Source organism: Ammospiza nelsoni, chromosome 1 (assembly GCF_027579445.1).
Source record: "Ammospiza nelsoni isolate bAmmNel1 chromosome 1, bAmmNel1.pri, whole genome shotgun sequence".
NCBI lineage: Eukaryota > Metazoa > Chordata > Aves > Passeriformes > Passerellidae > Ammospiza > Ammospiza nelsoni.
Window position 1 is genome coordinate 145,765,863 of NC_080633.1, and position 20,089 is coordinate 145,785,951.

At 40.6% G+C, this 20,089-nt stretch overlaps 1 protein-coding gene across 1 annotated transcript in view; it reads right to left on the bottom strand.

The window, feature by feature from the left end:
- The window catches only part of KCNQ3 (potassium voltage-gated channel subfamily Q member 3), a 196,966-nt gene that overhangs the window by 19,088 nt on the left and 157,789 nt on the right, over positions 1–20,089 (bottom strand). The window contains exons 2-9 of the mRNA XM_059471185.1: positions 17,535–17,625; positions 15,674–15,800; positions 13,819–13,991; positions 11,666–11,821; positions 10,201–10,311; positions 9,190–9,285; positions 7,745–7,839; positions 6,405–6,431 (exon numbers count right to left, since the gene is read on the bottom strand). Coding sequence (XP_059327168.1) covers positions 6,405–6,431; positions 7,745–7,839; positions 9,190–9,285; positions 10,201–10,311; positions 11,666–11,821; positions 13,819–13,991; positions 15,674–15,800; positions 17,535–17,625 — 876 coding nt within the window. The remainder of the gene's footprint in view (positions 1–6,404; positions 6,432–7,744; positions 7,840–9,189; positions 9,286–10,200; positions 10,312–11,665; positions 11,822–13,818; positions 13,992–15,673; positions 15,801–17,534; positions 17,626–20,089) is intronic.

Sequence of the window (20,089 nt, forward strand, 5' to 3'; positions counted from 1 at the left end):
CACAATCTCCTCATCAAAGCAGCATGCGCATGGCTCAGTCCCGGGCGTGAAGCATGCGCCGACCGCAGCACCCTGCATGAGAGGGGCTAGGACAGTGGTTCCCACCCAAGGGCTCATGCACTGCTGCTCCTCTTTCAGACTCCCCCTTCTGATGTCAGCTACTCTTCCTCCCCTGGGAACAGTGGTCCCACTTCATTTGGCTTCCATACATTCAATAAAATATCATTCTCAACTTCCAGCACAGTTCCAGAAACTGGGGAGATACAAATCCATCCCAAGCATGCTGACAAAAATCCAGAGCAGTTTCTCTGACTAGCTTGGATAAATCACCATTTCTTGTCTTGCATGCCATTAGATCCTCTCTCTCATGGGTTCCAAACCCTGTGTCTTTGAAATGGGACCCAGGATGAGAATTCCTTAACTTTGTGGTAGATACAGATCACCAGAAAGGGAGGAAAGTGAGAGCAGTGCAGTTTCTTTCTACCTAAAGAAAATTTTTGTTCCTCAAGAGCAGTGGGAATTATTTTGGACCACCTGAGAGATTATTTTTGTGGCTTGATGTACAAGAGATGGCTGGCTTCTGCAGCACATTTTTACCCTTGCTCAGAACAAAGAGTGGGAACCACTGAACTAGATATATTTTCCAGAAACAGTCATGCAAAGAAATAATGCATTTACATCCCATCATGCATGCCAGATACTCTCCTCTCTATCCTTTTCCTAGTATTGGAGTTTCATAAACAAATGGTAGGTGTGTGAGGAGAAAAACAGTGAATTAATTCTAAGAGTGAGCCAAACAGCCCTCTGCCATGGATTTACTACTTTCACCTAACAAGGACAAATGATAATCAGGAGATTTTTCCATATTATTTACAATTTAAAATCACTAGATGTAATTAGTCTCAGGTAACTGGAAGCAGAAGGAAGTCATGTTTACTCCAGCATTTTTGTACCTTATCAGATGAACTGAAATGGGTGAACTTAGCTTTGGAAAATCAAACATTCTGAGTGAGGTTTCCAGAAGTATCCCATATTCTGCTTTGAACACTTCCTTAATAGAAATTAACACCAAACTAATGTTATGACAGACATGAATTCTGCAGTAAACCTGTTCAACTGATCTCAGACAGTCCATGGGATTTCTTAAGATTAAACAAAGAACATTCCACACTTCTGAGGTAGTTCTAAACTTTAGCCAATCAACTTTCCCTTTTATTGAGTAGCATTCTTTCCTTCAGAGAGAATCTCACAAAAATGTTCTGTCCCAAAATAGCTGACTACAGCTTCCTGAAAACTAAAGACTTCACTTTGCACCCTGAATCTTGAGGCCTAAATTTGCAAGTTTCTAACGTGAGGAGGAAACATGGAAACATCCATTCTAAGTCAACAAATTTCCACACTCCTTGGTGGTGTACATCCTCACCAGTATTTAAGGGTGGGTATGACTCAAAATCCAGACTGAACTACCATCCAGACTATCTGCCCACAAACTTGAGCACAAATCAAAACTTCAGCTCAACTTTGATGCCCTTCAGAAAAAGAAAGAGCTTTTACATACACTAAAGGCCTTTGCTTAGCCCCTTCTCTCACTCACACTTTCTAAAAGGATTGGAGATGGATGAAAATAAATAATGTCACATAAATCTATGGGAAGAATAATCCAAATCCAATTCATTGTGAAACCAGGATGGATATTTTTCACCAATGGATGCAGCCATTGTAGGTAGAAATGGATGCTGACCCACTTTTTGCTTCAAAGTGAACATATCATGTATCAAGCACTAGAAAGCAAATCAAACTGCTGAATCAAAGTCTCTTCACTATTGTGCATGGGCCAATCATCAAATGAAAAAATGGAGTGCTTTGCTTGCTGCTCTCCAAAAGCAGAAGAGCTCCAGCTAGAAAAGCTGAGTTGCAGGTAGATGGTTTCATGTTTGTGGAATGAAGTTGGAATGAGAAAACCAGATAAAGTTGAATGACAGCAAGGTATGGGATAGAGTGAAATACTTTGCAATTCAGTCAAAATATTATTTCTAATGATGTGTCTTCTGTATTCCTGAAGTGCCACAAGCTTTGTCTATGTTTCTTTGCAGGAAGGTAAAGTTCTTGCCCCAGGTCTTAGGTCACAGTTCAGCAAGATATTTAAGCATATCACTAACTTTATTCAGATTGCCAAAAGCATCCACTTGTTTTCCATTTAATGAACCAGAACCTGCAAATACACATGCAAAGATGTTGTTCCACTGAACTCAAATTCAAAGTAACTTGCATGAATTGTGTTGGCACGGTTGGGACCCCATAAGGAACAGTGTTTAGCTCTTACAGGATATTTTTCTCACAGTAAATTTCAAAATTCTTTGCAGACTAAGCTAGTTTAATTTCCATTCAATAGAAACAGAGAAAAGCACCTGTTTCTAAGCACATTCTTGGGAGAGCTAGGATAATGTCCCATGTTTTCTGAACAGTAGAACAATTAGCTATTTGTAAGGTCATGCAACTTTCTTTTTATGCTTAATAACTTTTCAGTCTTATTGTCCCTTACTTTTGATGGTGGTTAGGTGAGTTACTGTAGTTAAAACAGAAAGTGCAGGCAGGGAATGGCATGCAAGAAATATGAAAAGAATAATGCTCAACTGTTACTTAAACATATATACCTAAGTTTTCTTGTAAGGCTTGATCCAAAGAATGACTCCCTACTAATCATGACATTACTGTAAAGTGAAGAAAAGTTATTAAGATGAGACATTAATGATTACTCATGAAAAGCTGTGTGAAAAAGAATGGGAGCCTTTCATTTGTAGTTAATGCAGTGTGCAGATTAGAGTGGCCTTTTTTCCTTCCTTTTTTGGGCAGATGTATTAGGATTAGTAGTTTACAACAAAATTTTACACCTTGCAAAGTAGCGTTTTATTTTCATTTTGTTGTCAGCATTGGCAATACAAAAATGTACCATATTTCATGAATTCTTTCATACTCATTTAATAGGAAGGACAGGTACTCATTATGCCATTTAAAAAAATCAACTCAACTTTCCAAAGGCACAGAAATATTATTTATCTTATAGAGATAGGGAAACAGGGATAAATGACTTTTCTGCAATCACATAATAATAGATCTAGAAATGAATATGCTCTCCTGATATCAAGTTCTAAAGCTGGACAATGAGGATCAGGAGTAATACCCTGGAAGAAAGTTCAAAATTCTTCACTAAAGTGCCTGTACATGCAAGTTTAAATTCCGGTCAAAGTCAGTGGAACGGCTGCTAATAACAGCACTGAAAAATCAGCCCCCAATATTAATTCCTGAAAGACAGACATAAAAAGTTGCTCAGAATAAAAATATGTCTGGCAAGCAAATGCCCATCCTAAATGTAGGTCAGGCTCCCAAATGTTTGTTGAATGATTCACTGCATGCCTGCAGAAATGAGCATTAGTATCTCATCCTCATAAATCTCCCTTCTGGAGAGCTGAACAGATTGAAAAGCTTTGCAATACAGGGAGAAAAACAGTTACTGTCTGAGATTTCATGGGGCTGTGAGGTTAGGCATTGATTAAGGAAAAAAAAGCTGGTGGCACCTCTGGCATGAGGTCAGTAAACCCCTCATCAGTGAGCCACAGAGAGCACAGATCAGCTCCTCCTGGGTTGGGGAACTACACATAGGGAATATGCTCTTCTTAAGAGCAGCATCATAACTACCACTTGCCTTCACTTTTTACAGGACAGAGTCAAGCTCCAGTCCAAGGTCCTCTTCATCATATCTCACATTTTCACAGCTTTATTTTAAACGGAGCTTCAGTAAAGCCTTAGATTGCTGACAAAATTTACTTGATTTTCCACTGTGAAAAGTCCTTCCCTGCAGCCTTGCCTTGGGATCCAACTTCTGAAATGGATTTTCCGCTCATTTGTGACCCCTATGTTCTTCACAAATGGTCTAAGAACAAGGTCCTGTATCTATCTGTGACTTTGTCATCATGCCAGCTCCTGCTTCTCTCCTGATCCAGGAGAGATCCTAGAAGGATGTGTCTTGGAGTTCAACTCTAGAATTGTGGAGTTCCTAAAGAACTTTCACTCTACTACTAAAACCTCTAAACTTAAAGCACTTCTGGTCCTCAAATTTTGACACAGCCAGGCCTCATTTTCAGTTTATGAAAAGCTTCTGTGAAAATTTTGGACCAATTATCTTATCTCCTTTGTCAACCATGGATCAGATGATGCAATTAATCACTACAGCAGCATTACTACTTATTTACTTTCTCTTTAAGTACTAAACTGATGGAAGAACCTCAAGACTGAGGACACTTATGGGCTGTTCTCCCCATTAGGCCCACATTCCCTTATTGCTCATTTATTTCAATACAGTCAAAGCACAAACTTCAGTGGAATACAAGGAATAGTTTCTATACCAAATCCCTGCAGAAGGAAGAAGATTTTTTTTTTTAATTATCTTGTTTGTAAATAAGAGTTTTATAAGAGATGGGATGTGGTACTGTCAAAACAACCAGATTTTATGGCTCAATCACATTTCTACTGAAGTCAGTGGATGTTCCCACAAGTGCCATCATACGTCTGTTTACCTGGAGGGTTTCCAATACCTTTAATTGAATGCCTCATTCCATAAACACATTTCTGGTAGCATGAAGGCTCCCATGCAGGTGTACTGATGATTTTGCTGAGGGTTATTATATATATAATAAAATAAAACCAAATTACATCCAGCTAGAATGAGGGGCCTTGGGATTATAGCTTTAAAGATTTTGAGCTGTGAGTAATACTTTTCCATTTTTAATTCAGTGTGTTGACATCAAATGATTTCTACTGCCCGAAAGCTCCAGTAACTCAGAACTGCTGCAGGTGCAGGAGCTTCTCTAGTGGGGCTGTGATCAACAGTGAACTGCAGCAGGCATTCTCTTACTTAATTTTAATCTGCTGCTGCATCTCAGCCAGAACATTTTGATTCAAGTTATGGAATTACATACTCAAAAGGATTTTAGCTCCTAATTTCTTCCCTACATATTAAAGACCAAAATTCAGCTGTTACCAAGACTGGAGATGGCTAAAATCTCCAAACATCTGCATTAATGCAACTGAGCTTGCTCATGACTGCTTAGCCTGGGGAGTGCCATGGCTCTAAAGTACTTGAGGTCCATGGGGGTTCACAAACTGGGTACCTCCCACCCAGTCATCTTTGAGGAGGTGCAAGTGAGCTCATGATTTTGATGGTAAGAGGAGGAAGACATCCTTTCCCAATAATCTGTCACTAGAGCACTTCCCTGTATTGTAAGAAAACTTGAGATAGGTTTTTCTTCTCTGCTAAATGAAGCTTGAATCCCAAAAGTTCCTAGAAGAACAGCAAGTGTAATTTTTTTTTTTTTGGTCAACTTCCTATATTGAAGTTCTCATCTGTTACATGGAATATTTAAAAAACAAAAATAAAAACATGACTTTTCATCAAGCCAGGGACTAGAACTCCAGACCTGACCTCTGGCTCACAGTTTTCAAATGTAGCTACAATTTTGTTCCTTTTCTCTGTGCTCTAAATGGTGAAGCAAACTGAAGTAGCTTCAGCACTGTGGAGCTATTTATCCTTTAATTGCTATTGAATTTCATGTGGGTGACTCATTGATAGTGGTTTAACATTAAGTTTTGAGTTACAATTAATGTATGTGCATTTGACTCTTCTACTTATCTGAAGAGGGTTATAAAGATATCATTTCCATTTCAGACTTTGCAGGTTGGCTGACAGTGGCTGCTCTGCTGCTTTTCAGTGACTGGCCAGCGCTGGGGTTGAGGATTCCTTCATTCTCTTTGCTTGTGAATACTCTGGTGTGATGGGGAGCCTTGGGAGCTTTCCTGTTTTATTCAGCATGGGTGGCAACAGGCCCTCAAACCTAATGCACTTTTACAGTACTGCCAGAGAGACTGACTACCCTGCTGTTCCATCTTAGACACTCATCTCTGTATTTACTGTCAACAAAACTTTGCACAGGGTGAACTGTCACTGGGTCACACCACAACATTGCTCTGTGCAAGACTGTGAAGCAACAACAGCAACCAGAGTCTTAAATTCCCCCCAGAACAGCCTGGATGCTAAACCCTGGCTCTGCAGCATGGATCAGGAGAAATCTAGACCATGATTAGTCATAACAAACAATAAAGCTGTTTACAGACAATCAGCAAGCAACACTGCCTTTGTACAATTAGCATTTTAGCTGTGTTGTTAAACTAGGGAAAAAAGCAAGCAGTTAGGAAATGGACTTGTTAATAATTTTTAATGATTACCTGTGGTGTTAGTAGCATGATTTAGTTAACAGCTCATGAATCCACATATCCACATAGAACTATTTAGCTTGCATCCTCCAACAGCTGTATTAAAACATATATGTATAATAATGACAGCTACATACCTGGCAGTACCATCCAATTGCTCTTTCCTTTTATAGAAGAGAGGATGCATTACAAGAAAGCAATGAGAGAAAAATCACATCATAAATTCAGCACATTTTTAAAATATAAATTGCTAATCTACTGCTAATACCTTATTCCTCTTTTGTTCTGTGACCATAACTGACAGAAAAAGCAGAATAAAAGCTACATTTTCAACTAGCTATAAAACAAAAAAAGAAGTGATATAGATTTGTGAAACCAGTCTGTGCTGCTTAGATTGGCAATCCAGTCTTTAGTGAGCAGTGATCTTCCCTGCCCTCTTTCCCAGGATCTTATTTGCAAAGCACCTATTAAATTTCAGATCGCATCTGAATCACAGAAGAACCTAGACAAAATGAGCAAGCTTGAAGTCACAGTAATGAGTTCACTCCTTATGAATCTGAGAATTATTCTCTGAAAAACCCTGCAGTCAAGAAATCCTGAAGAAATTACTCTGTAATGGAAAATGTGGGAATAGACAGAAAATGAAAGCAATGAAGAAAAGGAAAGAAATGTTCTGAGCCTTAATTAAACACTTTTGGTGGGTTCTTTGTTTTTGTTGGGTTTTTTTGTTGCTGTTGGTTTTTTTTGTTTGTTTTGTTGTTTTTTTTGTAGAGGTTTCCTTTTTGAAGCGCATGAAATTGATTCTAAAAATGTATTGTGCCTAAAACAAAGAAAGGGTGAGTATTTGTAATTTGCCCTTGTGAAAGCAGGAGTCTGAAACATTTCAAGGCAGTCTTGAGCAACAGCTGGAGCTTCAGTATCAGGTAAGTGAGCACAACTATGCATGGAGACCTCTGAGTTGAACAGCAGTTTAGGGGCACTTTTCTTCAGAGTGAGGCACAGCAGCAAGAGCAGGAGGAACATTTAAAGCACTAACTTGGATATGTAATGCTCATTGTTATCAGCTCATAATCTGTAGCTAAAGGTCTTGGTTTTTCATAGGGCCATACAGGTTTTTTAAAAAAAAAAATTTTAAAATGTTTTTTTAAAATGTTAAGATCTAAGTGTGAGAAAGATGCTTGTTGGACAGGCAAGGAGAGTGAGGATCAATCTAATAGCCATAAACAGATAAGCATCCATTTTATCTGAATGTCTTTATGTATGGAATACTTTCACTGAACTCAGAAGTGGTGACTGAAATTAAACCACTGCCTCAGAAAAGATTCCTCTTCTTCAGAAGAGTTTTCTGGAAAACATCTGTTGCCTACAAAAGCCTCACTGATATATATATATATGTATATATATATAAAGTCTGTGTTTCCTATCCTGACTGATACTTCACAGAAAATGATGATGGAGAGGTGGACAATGCACTTACCTGAAAAATGGAAACGATACAATTGATTCATAAAACCTCCAGGTAGCAACTAAATCAATCCTGTTGGGGTTAGTAGCATAGTATCTCCAGGCAGCCTAAATTACAAGGGAGAGGAAATAATTAGTGTTAGGTGAAGTTATTTCCCATCTGACTGCAGCCAGACTCTGTCAAAGAACATAACAATGCACCTGAGTCACTATCTGGAAATTAATTACTAATCAGCCATACCAAATGAGTGCCACTATATGGAAAAACTTTTGACACTGAATTTTGATCTTGGAGGGCTGTTAAAGGAGACAGGACATGGAGAGAACCATTATCAGAACATGACATTACATTAGACTAAAATGGTTTTATTGTCCTGTCTGGTATGTCTAAAAGAGCTTCAAGCACTGCTGGACTTGTCCAGTAATTCTGGAAGTACTTAAGATAGTTTGCCTCCTAATGTATTATCAGAAGAAATTTCACTAGGCAATTTCCTACTTCAGCATTTAGTTCAAATTAAAATTCCCCCCAAAAAATTTCCCCAACCTGAAACCCACTAGCTGCATAAGCTACCTGATCAGTGGAGATGCTTTAATTTAAAATTAAGTTCCATCAAATTCTATTCACAATTCATGCCTGCAGCCCCTCTGTTTGCTAAAGTGTGTTTTTAATGAGAACAGCCATGAATTTTAATGCCATTCAGCCTATTTCTCCTGAGGACTGGCTCAATCCTGAGCTCCAATGCTTCCATTTGTTATCACAGAAACTTTCTCTGTCCCTCTGTGAAAATGATGTAATTTACTTAACTGTTCTCAGGATGTGCTCCATACCTAGTAAGAATAAATAATTTCAAATTTGTCAGCATACAGACAAATGATTTTAAGCTTAATATCCTGAATTCATAACAAAGGCCATAACTGGGCTCTCTTCCCATTGAATTTCTAGATCATCCAATGACATAACAAAGGATACAGGGTGCAGATTAGTTTTTAAACCCCACATATACTATTTATATTATTTGCCTTGATTGAAATTGTCACTGTCTATTGTGTTACTTCTATTGCTGTTTTCACATCAATAACAACATAACTGTTTGCACAGAAAAGCATTTTCTCAAGGGAACTGAAAAAAAATCTGTATTTTGTAAAGAATGTGTTTTCAACAGCTTGTTTCCTGTTATTTTGTGGCAGTGATGAAGAAGCCAGTTGGTTTACAGAAGCTAGCAGATGAGATCCTTTCTTTGCAAGACACTGTTCTTCTGAAAGTTATTCTGGGAATTGAGAGATTCCTCAAAACTGCAAAGGCCTCTGCATTATCCAACTCAACTGACAAACAAAAATTCTCACCTCCTGCAAAGGGAAGTGAGAATTTGGGCAGGGGAAAAGTGGTAACCCTTGCTAACATGATGCAGTATTCTTCATGCACAGCACTTTTTCAAGGAAGAGGAAAGGGCTGCAAACCTGAATGAGCTCAGCTGCTGGCTTTCTTCTTTTCTCAAAATGTTTTTGACGATGCTGCTCCTGGACCTTCAGTGCCAGCCCTGACCCCAGAATGCCCTGGAAGCATAGAGTGATGCAAGATTTTAGACTTTTCTTACTCAGAACAAAAGGGATTAATGATGAGAGGATGCAGGGTGGAGATGGAGATGGCCACAGGGAGTCTCTGTGCAGTTCCCATGCCTTTCCTGCTGCTCCACTCATGGGACAGGAGGTTGTCATGCTCCTCTCAAGGACCACAGGCCACACCAAACCATTAAAGGTCCTCAAGATGTCTACTGCCTTCCCAAGCTGGTGGTTTCCAGCTGCTGTGTTACTTTCCATTTCCACTGAAACTCTGCTTGCATGATACAAGGGCTGTGCTATACCATGCTTTGGATCTGAGAGTGCAGGACTTGTCATCCTTTGTGAAATTCTTTCCAAGTCTGGATCTAGAGGAAAAATATCCTAAAATGTGGGACTGGGGCAGTTTCTGTTGCTATTCAGCCCATCTCAGTCAGATTTTGTCTCTTTCTTATCTGAGGACATTGCAGACAAAGGAAATAAAGGGCTGGGTAAGATGGGTCAAATTCTAATTATTACATTGGTGGGCCCCAAATCCTTTGAAAATATGTTTTGTGGGGGTTTTGCTAATAAGTACCAGTAAATTACCAAATGCCAGTGTACAGTCTCATGAACTGCCTTGTGATTTCCTATATTGTTCACTTGCTGGTTTAATTCTGTCCTGTCCAACTAGCACTGTCAGGCAATGCCCACATAATGACTTGAGGAGTATTGGGGTGACATATTATTCCCAATAGGCTCTGTGCAAAGTTGGGAAGAAACAAGTTCCATTTCCTGATACAGACCCACTCAAGAATCTGGAGTATTTCTTTAAAAGAGATTTGGTTCCACTGGTGATTTTATTAAATTTACCTTCTTTTTGCAAGTGCACAGAGCTGGGCTGTGTCTAACAGAGGAGGGGAAGGTACTTACTGCAGGAAGAGCAAAGAAGGACACTCCAATGAGAGAGAAGGTGGCTGCAATCAGCCGTCCCTCCCATGTTTTAGGGGTTTTGTCACCGTATCCAATCGTGGCAAGGGTGATCTGTGGGCACAAGAACCAGGGTTTAATGTGAGAAAAACAAAGCCAACAGCTCTGTGTAAATGCCACCATGAAAGCTGTGTATGTAACTCAGCCCTGAGGATGCTCATGCACAGCTTGGTGGAATAGGATCTTGAGGATGGGTCAACCAATTTTTTGATGGCATCATAATCCCAAGGCACTGCATGGAGAATGGCTTTAGTCTCAAAGCAGCTGCCTCTTTCAGGTGCATTTGCTGCAAGTGAACTCCGCATAAATCTCCTGCTCACCATCAGTACACAGTCAGGAATGGGATTTGCCACTTTTAACAGCTTGCAGGCCCTTAATAACGTGTCAGAACTAGCTCTACCTGAAGTTCTGGTGTTTTTAAAACAAAGATGTCTTTGTGAAAACATTCTCCTTTCTGACACATTTGTTAATTTCCAGCTGTGTACATTTTCTCATCACTGAGACTCCATCTAAATGTCCTGGATATCAAAGGACATGGAAACATCCAGGTGTTCTAGGCAACACTTGGTATCTTTTGACTAATAATGGGGGAAGGGGAGTATTTTATATTTATGAGTGAACTACATTGAATAAAAAATATGCTGCTGAATTTAAGTCACAGCATGACATAGACTTCCTCAACTATCAGTAACAAAGCAACGTGAATTCTGGAATGGCAGGAATATCCGATTGAATGAGTGGTGCAAACCAATACTCCTCTCTTAATCAGAAGAGACAAGAACAGATGTATCAAAAGTCCCTCTTGTTCAGCATTTTACCACTAATGGCACTCCCTAATCTTTGAGGAATGCATGTAAGACATGAGAATTGTTATGTTAACCTTTCCAGAAATATTTTTTTACTTCCTCCATCTGAACCCAGAGATATCTTCAGTCACTGCCTCCATAAGAACTAAACCTGCTATGCATGTCTTCCTCAACTGCCCAAATGTTTGGTGCTCTTTGACAGCCCAACAGACCCATCCACTGGGCACCTCTGGCTCTGCCATTTTCTGAGGAACACAGCTCTCACTGCAGGACACTGCTGGCATGAGAGCTCAGTCTCCCATAGTGCAGTTACACCTAAAGAGATGCTCCTCTAAAAGAGATTTCCCAGGCACCAGGAACACAGATTGATTTCTGAAGGAAATTAAGCACCTAAGGGCCATTTTCTGAAAATCAACCTGAAAATCAGCAGGGTTGTAGGTTCTGTCAATTGGTTGTAGAGACACCCCTACTTTGGTAATGTTCCTGTGTAATGTGCCTTTCACCCAGATATAGCAGCACTTGTACTGTAATCCCTAAAACTTTATCTCTTCTTGGACATGGAGTTTTAAAGAAGTGCATAAGGTAATTTTGGAGTCACTTACCAGCCCCCACCACAGCGCATCTGCATAGGTTTCAAACTCCTCTTTCATCTCCACCCCATTAGCATCTTTTTCAGGAACATCTTTTTCAACCAGATAAACAAGAAATGAGGATAAGATGAGTGTCAGGAACCCAATGTACCAAGCAGTGATGAGCTCCTGCAAAAGAAACAGATGAACAGAGAGGGGCTGAAAAGAGCCTCAATATCCACAGGAAGAGAGAGAAGCACAGGGGGTAACAGCAGAGCTGTCACTGCTGGCTGTGGTCACATCCACGACCAGCCCAGCTCAGCACTTAGTGGGAAATAATGCAGAGATTTACAAGAATTGGCCCTTACACAGAACCTTCCTTAGGAGCAGCCTGGAGGAATCTGCAGCTGTGGCTCTGCTTTAAGCTGGGCTAAGGGCTGAGCTGCACCCATGGCACAGGGGGATGCAGGGCTCTGACCCTGACCTTGGCTTTTTCCTTTCCTTCTGCCCCTGGGCCTGGCCAGTCTTGGCAAACAAACCAACATCTCTGCTCTCTCCCTACCTCCAGAGAGCCAAGGCTGCAGGAGGCACTTCCATCTCTTCAGCCATAACAAAGCTGATCCCATCATGAATGATGTTTTCATAATGAATTTATGCAATAAGAACAGACCTTGAAAATATTCAGTGTGCAAACAAACCCCAAACTTTCTGTTTTAGAGAGAATGATTAAAGTGGAGTGCCCCATAGAGGCAGGGCATGCAGCCACCCAAGTTAAAATCCCAGAATGCCAGAATATCTGAAAAAAGGCAGAAATTTTTTTTTAGCTCTTCAGAGGTAGGTAAAAAAATCAATATTCCAATTCATTTTTATCATTCATATTAGTCATTCATCCAATTCAATTCAGTGTATTGAGACAAAAAAAAAAAGAAAAAGAAAAAAGTTGTAGCTGATAACTATATAATTGAATCTTGAAATAAGTGAAAAACTTTCCTAGCTAATTTCTGGTGTGCAGTCACAGAAGGAAATTAGCAAAATTATTTTGTCATTGGCTCCAGTAAAGCAAAATTCTCACAACCCCCTCTAATCTCCCCCAGCCAGCTGAGGTCTAAAAGTGCATGGTGAGGAACCAAACAAGTAATACTTGAACGAAATCCCACACAATGAAGCCTTTAGCAATTCTAAACAATGTTTTTGTTACACAGACTTCTTCCACGATCTGTTTCCTGAGAAACATTTTTGACATAAGTGTTTATCTGCCACCTGTCTTGTAGCAAGTTTATATGAGGAAGAGGCAGAAGTTCATAAGAAATGAAGCATGGTGGGCATCCCCATTAGTCTGTGCACAGAAGCAACGTCTAAATATGCTATGCCAGCTGGCATTTTAACCTTCAAAACCCCCTAAGATTTCAGGAATATCATCCATGGGTAAGAAAAAGCAGTATGTAGTGGAGTATATGTCTTTTTTCTATATCCTGTGCAGATGAGAAATCTCATCTAGAGGATGAGATAGCAGATATTTTAAACAGTGATTTTAAGCAGATAGTTTTTGACTTGTAATAGTGTTTTGTGAAAATGCAAGAACACAAATACCTGTCTGGTGCAAGACAGGGTGTGTCTGACTACAGCATCAAGTTGGGCCAAGCAAAGATGACTTCAGAAATTTTTGCCTTTCAGGATTCCCTCTGTGTCCATCTCTGTATTGTCTGACCTAAGCTTCCAAAGAAAAATTTTGCCTGTAGCTCCCTTGGAAACCACATTTCTGTGCACATTTCTCAGGCTACTCAGCCTCTTTCCATCCCTTCAGAGACCTACTCCATCTGTTGATCAGAAAAGTCTGAGACGCCACTACAAACATGTTGCAACTTCCCAGGCTTTTTTTGTCAAGGATTTCAGCATCCTTCACTACAAAAGGGATGTTCCTGCTTTCCATTCACAGTAAAGGCAAAATTCTTGTTGTAACATGTGGGAATGAACATGGTCTCATTTCCCAGCATCACTATTGAGCACAGACAAGTAAAACAAAGGGCAAAATGGTTCAGAGAATGGAAAAGGGAATAAAGCTGAAAGAACAAAACTGTATTTTGAGCTGCTAAACATAACCCCAAGGCACTGCTGTACTTGTGCACCCCCTCTCCTTTTAATCTTCCCCCCAAGCCCCATCTGAGCCCTGCAAACTCCTCACTCACTTTGCTGTGTGCACAAATGGCTGATCCCAAAAGTTTCCAGGTGCCGCCGCGCCGGTCCATGCGCAGCATCCGGAGGATCTGAAGGAAGCGGAGGCTTCTGAGAGACGTTGCCAGAACATTGCCCTGGTTCCCAACAGCAACCACTGGCACTGAAGCAATCAGCACAAAGATATCTGCAAGGCAAAAAGGACAAAGCCTGCCAACAAAAGTGGCCCCATCACCTGCTTCTTAATCCCATCTGGCTGTGCTGCAAATTTCCCTAGGCGAGTTTCAGAGCTGCCTGCAAATGCCTTCTCCTGCCAATTAATCAGATATCTGCAGCTGCCACACATCAGTATCAGGCACAGAACCCCCTGGAAAGCCTTGGGATCTATTTACAGATCAATGCACTGGACCTGAGACACTGAGCTCACTTAGGGATGCGCGGAACAGTGTCCTAATGCTGACAGAAAATCAGCTTTGGCTTCATCTATGCCACTGGAACACCACAGTGAACAGGTCAGCAGATGAGAAATTCAGGTTTGATGGTACCATTACGATTTTGTTCTTCTGGCTGAGTTTTCCCACTAAAATCTTGCAATCACTACTACTATTTTTTTGAAAATGCTCACAGGAGCAATTTGCTGATAACTAAAGAGGTTTGAAATGTGAATAAATTATTTTTGTTTTCTTTCTTTTTTTTTTTTCCCCCCGCTTTTTTATCCTATATACACATACAAGAAGGAAGTGGTACCAAACAGCTTCAAACATGCTCTGGGCACTCAGTCTTTGATTATTGTCTTTATTGTCTATTTCCAGCCAAAAAAGTGGATTTCATATTTATTCACTTCCAATCATTCTCAAAACAAACTTGTACCAGTGGCAAATGAGAGATGATTTTAATAAATCCAGGATATCTTCTGGTTTTTACCCAGATATCAATGAAGATTCATACTCAGGAGTGAGATGACACTGTTACTGAGAAGGAATGAGACAGAATCAATCCCACTTGTTCACATCTGCTGCCTTCCCAAGCCTACTAAAATATAAGTATTTGTACAACAGTAGCACCCAAAGGAGCATCACTAAATTGAGGATAGCACAGATGCACAAAGAAAATTTGTCACAATTTTGTCTACCATTTAGATCCATGAGATGAACAAAAGGAGAGGCTTGTATTCATGCAGCACCATGGCTCAGAATGTTATGTGCCGTACAAATAAAGAAAAAAACCCAGTGCTTGGCCTGAAGAGAGTTGAAACAAGTGAGGGTATCCTAAAATCAGTGAATGAATGGGGATGACCAGGGTTCAGGGCAGACTGAGCTCCTGAATGTTGGCTGGTTGGTTTGTGGATATAATGAGTAGTTGCAGGAGGGTATTCAAACATGAATAATGAGTAATTGTGTGGATAATTATAGGCAGTGCCTTCCAAGCTTGAAAGACAACATGGGAGAAATCACAAAGATACTGTTTGTAAATACAGACAACAATACAATTGTAAAACAAAACACAATTATGAAAGGGAGCTGGGGAAGATGGTATAGAGTCAGGTTTGAAACTGAAGGCAGAGAGAGTCTTCCTGAGGATGAGCTTAAGAAAAGTGAAATGGGGCTCAGGACAAGAAAAACGTATTTGAAGAGTAGAAGCATTCATTTTTTTTTTCTCATTTACTAGGTAGCCAAGTGTCTCTTAACTACAAGTTATTTCTGGGTACTTGAAATAATTGCTCCAAGGACAGAAGTCCTGGCATAAAGGGCAGATATGATTTTGGTGCTCTTTGCACTGCCAATCACCAGTTTTTTGATATCCCCCAAACTGGCTTAAAAGGAAAAGGGACCTTAATGAGGCAAACAGTAGTAGAGAGTAGGTGCCTACCCAGCATGCACAAAGGCTTCCTGGCAAATTTGAGTCTCCCCCTCCATCCTTTGTAGCGACAGCAACAGCCAGCAGCCCAGATTCTTAAGGCAAACTCTGCTCCAAAGATGAAAATGGCAAAAGTTTCCTGTATCGAGACACAAACAACATTGTTAGTCTCACAAGTTTTGCAGTAATTTTGAACACAAGGATACAGTTGAAGGAAACAGATGAGGTGCAAGTGTTAGGATATGTGTAAGAGAGAGGAAAAAAGTGGAGGAGAATCAAGATTGGTGGCAGAGGCAAGGCAAACAGGGGACACAGTTTTCCAGCCTGCTAATTACCATGCAGGAAGGATTTGCCCCTGCTGTTGGGTAAAAGTGAAGTGCTCACCCTGGAAGGAGAATCACTTCACAGAAAGACTTCCTGCTCCACACAAAATGAGGAGATGTATGTGAGGAGTGACCGCAGAGTCTCCAGGGCACTCTGTGCCCACCCCCAGGGTCAGCCACCAGCAGCTCATGCAGCCACATCTGTCCAGACAGGGCAGGACACAGGATAGTCACATGGTCATAACTTTAAAGCAGTGATAAAGACATATGTAAGACACATTTAAGGCATATGTTGTTCCCTTAAATTCCTGGTGGATGAAAGAATGGGATTTTCCACCTTGCTCCAGACCCTTTCTAAGCATGGGAAGGGAATGGGGAGCAAAGAGCTTCTCTGAGATGCTCAGCAGGGTGGGGTGCCAAGGGCAGCCTGGGGCACATGGTTACTTTTCCTCTCTGTGAATTGCTGGCAAGAAGAAAAAGGAGACTTTTCCTCATGCTCATTGCCCACAGCTTCTAAAAGCTGCTGAGAGCCATGTAAAAACAAGCACAAGAGAAGGAAAGATAGGTAACCTCAGGCTTTTTCAAATGTGAAAGATGGGCCTAAGCAGGGTAACAGAGACCAAAAGCAAGTTTCCCATTCCCTGAGGGATGAAGGTGTTTTCATACAGGCACTTTTTGAGAAAGAACATGCAAGAGGAATTCACCTTTCATTCCTTTTCGCATTTAGCTCTTGCTTGAATCTATATGTCTCTGGAGGTACAAGGGGAAATGGAAATTGAGATCCTGGAACTAATTTTAGTGTGCAGTTTCCCTAGGGATACTTTAAACAAGGCCAGGTTAAGTGAGACATTGTGCCCTGTATTTTATGATAGCTATGGGAGCAAAGAAAGTTCATTTTTAGGGTCATTTTCATAAAATGTTGAATTTGCAATTTTATATTTAGGGAGGGTTTTTTCTTTTTTTTAATTCTTCTGCTAAATGGGAAGCCTTGCTGAAATAAAGTCTTGAGCATGAACTTCAGCATTTATAGAACAAGCAATCTGGAATGTGTTTGCTGTGAATATATTTTCTCTCAAAGGCACTGCCTGAAGCAATTTCAGTTATGCTGCTATTGGACAAAAACATGAATCCAACTCTGATGGATTGAAAGAAATACTAGGATTAATAGAATACTATAGAATGAATCAAAAGTGTTGAAAGATTCCTCCAAAAATATTTTTCAAGTGTGCTTAGGTCTGGCACGGTCAATAGGAAATTTCCTGATAATCTGATGGAAGGACTGTCAGACAAATGCTGAAAAGCCATTGTTTAAAAGCCTCAGGATAGGGTCTTTGCTCTCATTTTCATTTTGTTCAGGAACCTCACTTACTTTTTACTCAGTTGGTGTTGACAATGGACTGGGAACTCTCCAATATGTAAGTGCACAGTCACTGCTGCAGGAGCAGAAGCCTCACTGCATGCACAGCTGGGAGCAAGTTTCCATCCCTGCTGCTGGGGCTGATTTCATCCAGGACATTACCAGGGTGATGCAGCAGCCACAGTTCACTTACCAGCAAGAGGAGCCAGTCTCCAGAAACTGTTTCATACTCCTTGAAAGTTGTCAGGACTGCTAAGATCAAACACCCCAAGACAATCAGAAACCTGAAATGAAATAAAAAGCACAGCATTTTTAATCCCTTCTCTATTTGCACTGGAGATATTGCCTATAAAATCATGAGTAGAGATCTCCACGGGATGGCTGCTCCCTGTTGGTGAGAATGAAGTGGGTTCTGATGAAGATCAGAAGTTTTCAACCAGGTTGGAGCAGGGGGAATTGGCAGTCATAGCAAAATCCAGAGTCAGAATGTTGCTGGGACAGACATGCTTTAATCAACCCATATTCTTCAGGAATGAGATGGGTGATAGTGCATTTTGGGAAGGGCTTGCATGATATGCAGAGGATTGTGTTGCTCAGGAGGTCCATTCCAAGCTGTGTGCTGCCCAGAATGGCACTGCAGTTACTGCCAATGGATCTCCCTGGCACACCCTGAGGCCTGGGAAAGAGTAAATGCTTCACTACAAGGCAGCACTGGAACAAATCCTGCCTTGAAAACTGCATTTCATTTCTTTTTCTTTTTTCTTCTCTTTTTTGCACTCATTTCTATGCAGATGAAAAGACAAAAAGGTTTGAAAGAGTAACAAGAGAGGATAAATTTCTGCTCTCCAGTAAACAAAGTATATGATAAATCATTGCCCCTGTGTTATTTTCTGCCTGTGAGGCTCCAGAACACAGAGATTTGACTAAAAATTTAACTCCCACTGCTGGCAAATCCAATTCAGTCTAATTGATCTGCTTTGGAAAATTATTCCCAGGTTCAAGCTATTCAAAATCTTTTATAGAAGTGAAGCAAAGGAGCAAACTCATATTCTGGTACTTCATGTACCCAAATCATGGGCATTTTAATGTGTTTCCAAAACTTGATCCACAGGAACAGAGGGGCAGGCGGCCATAGAAATATTTTGAGTTTAATGAATAAATTAGAAAGATGTCTTTGTAAAAGCTCTGGATGCTCTGCTTTCATAACTAGGGTACATCAAAGAAATGATAGGCATTAGGTACTGAAATCACCCAGGGAAAAAAGCTTGTGAAGAATCAAGCTGTGTTTATGTGTACTACCTGCTTTGAATTTCAATCTGGTTCCTGTAGTGTGATTTCATCTCTTGCTGAGAAAAACTCCACTTTGTTTCACTGGGTGAAATGAGCAGAGACAGAGCCTGCAGAGGAGGCAGGGACAAGGGACTCAGCTCAGCAACATGAAAACCTTGGGTTTTCATTTCCTTCATGTCTGAGAAAACCTAGGGCTAAAGAGGGGTATTCTGAGAATGTGTACATTATTTGCAGATGGAGTGAAAGGACAGAGGTGAGCTCCAGATAGCTCCTGATGGTTTTTGGGGGAACTTCCTCCAAGCAGAGTCCACTAGCACCCTACATGCAAGGAAAAGACAACAGTGAAACACTTCATAGCAAACCCTGAAGGATTACTTTGCAGTGGCTTCTCTGAAATTCACTGTTCTTATGCCAGGAAAATTTCAGATCAGCCATTTTGAGCAAGGTTATAACAGAGGTAAATGTGTTTGCTCATGCTAAATAATTTTGGATTTCTTTGGTGAGTTTCACCTTTTCCCACTCCTCAGCCCTGCTCTAGAGCATGGATTATGTAGTTGGTAGGAAACAGACCAAAATATGTCTTTTGCATCTACCTATAACCACACTACTGCTTCTCAAGACATTTGGCAGTTCATGTAGCAATTTTGTAGTGCTCCTTCCATGCCCTTGAGTTTTGTCACACAATATCTTGTTGTCCCCTCCATGCAGTTATAAAACCAGTGGCTCCTTGGCTTCCCAAGACCCATGATCCAGCTGTCCATAACCTCCAAGAGCAAACAAGTGAAAACTAAACAAAGGCAACATGATCTCTTTGATTAACTATAAGCCACCTATACTCTGCCACACTACAGCCTTTAGAGTGGTAGCATCACCAACACCCCATTTAAAGCCTTGAGCAGCTGCTCCTTGGTACTTTCCACTACAGCCACTTCTTTATACCATGTGAAAATTCGGTCACCCATCAGCTCACAAGCATAATTTTAGTGATTTAATAAAAGGTGAAACACACTGAGAGCAGTCCAAGGAAATTACATCATCACATTACATCATAGGTACTTAAACTAAAGGCATGAAATTACAATGTCATTTAAAAAAAAACCTCTGTCAATTAAAGATGATGTACAGAGTTTTGTCCAAAAGGAAGACAGAAGATAACTTAGTAGTGAAATCATCTTTTTTGCATAAAAATGCCTGCGATTTTACCACTAGAGGGTACCGGTGCTCCACAGAGCGAGGGGCTGCAGCTCCCTCGTTTTGGAACAGGCTCAAAGCAGTTCGAAGATGCTCAGGTGGTCGCAGCCATGTATTTGATACAAGGAAAGGGGTCTTACAGTGGTAAAAGAGTTTGGTCAATAAAAATCCCTGATGTTGACACCAAGGAACATCTGCTCAGTGCTGTTGGGGGTGCTGCCTGTTCAGTTCCTCTGTGTGGCACCAAGCACGTGGCAAGTGCCAGCT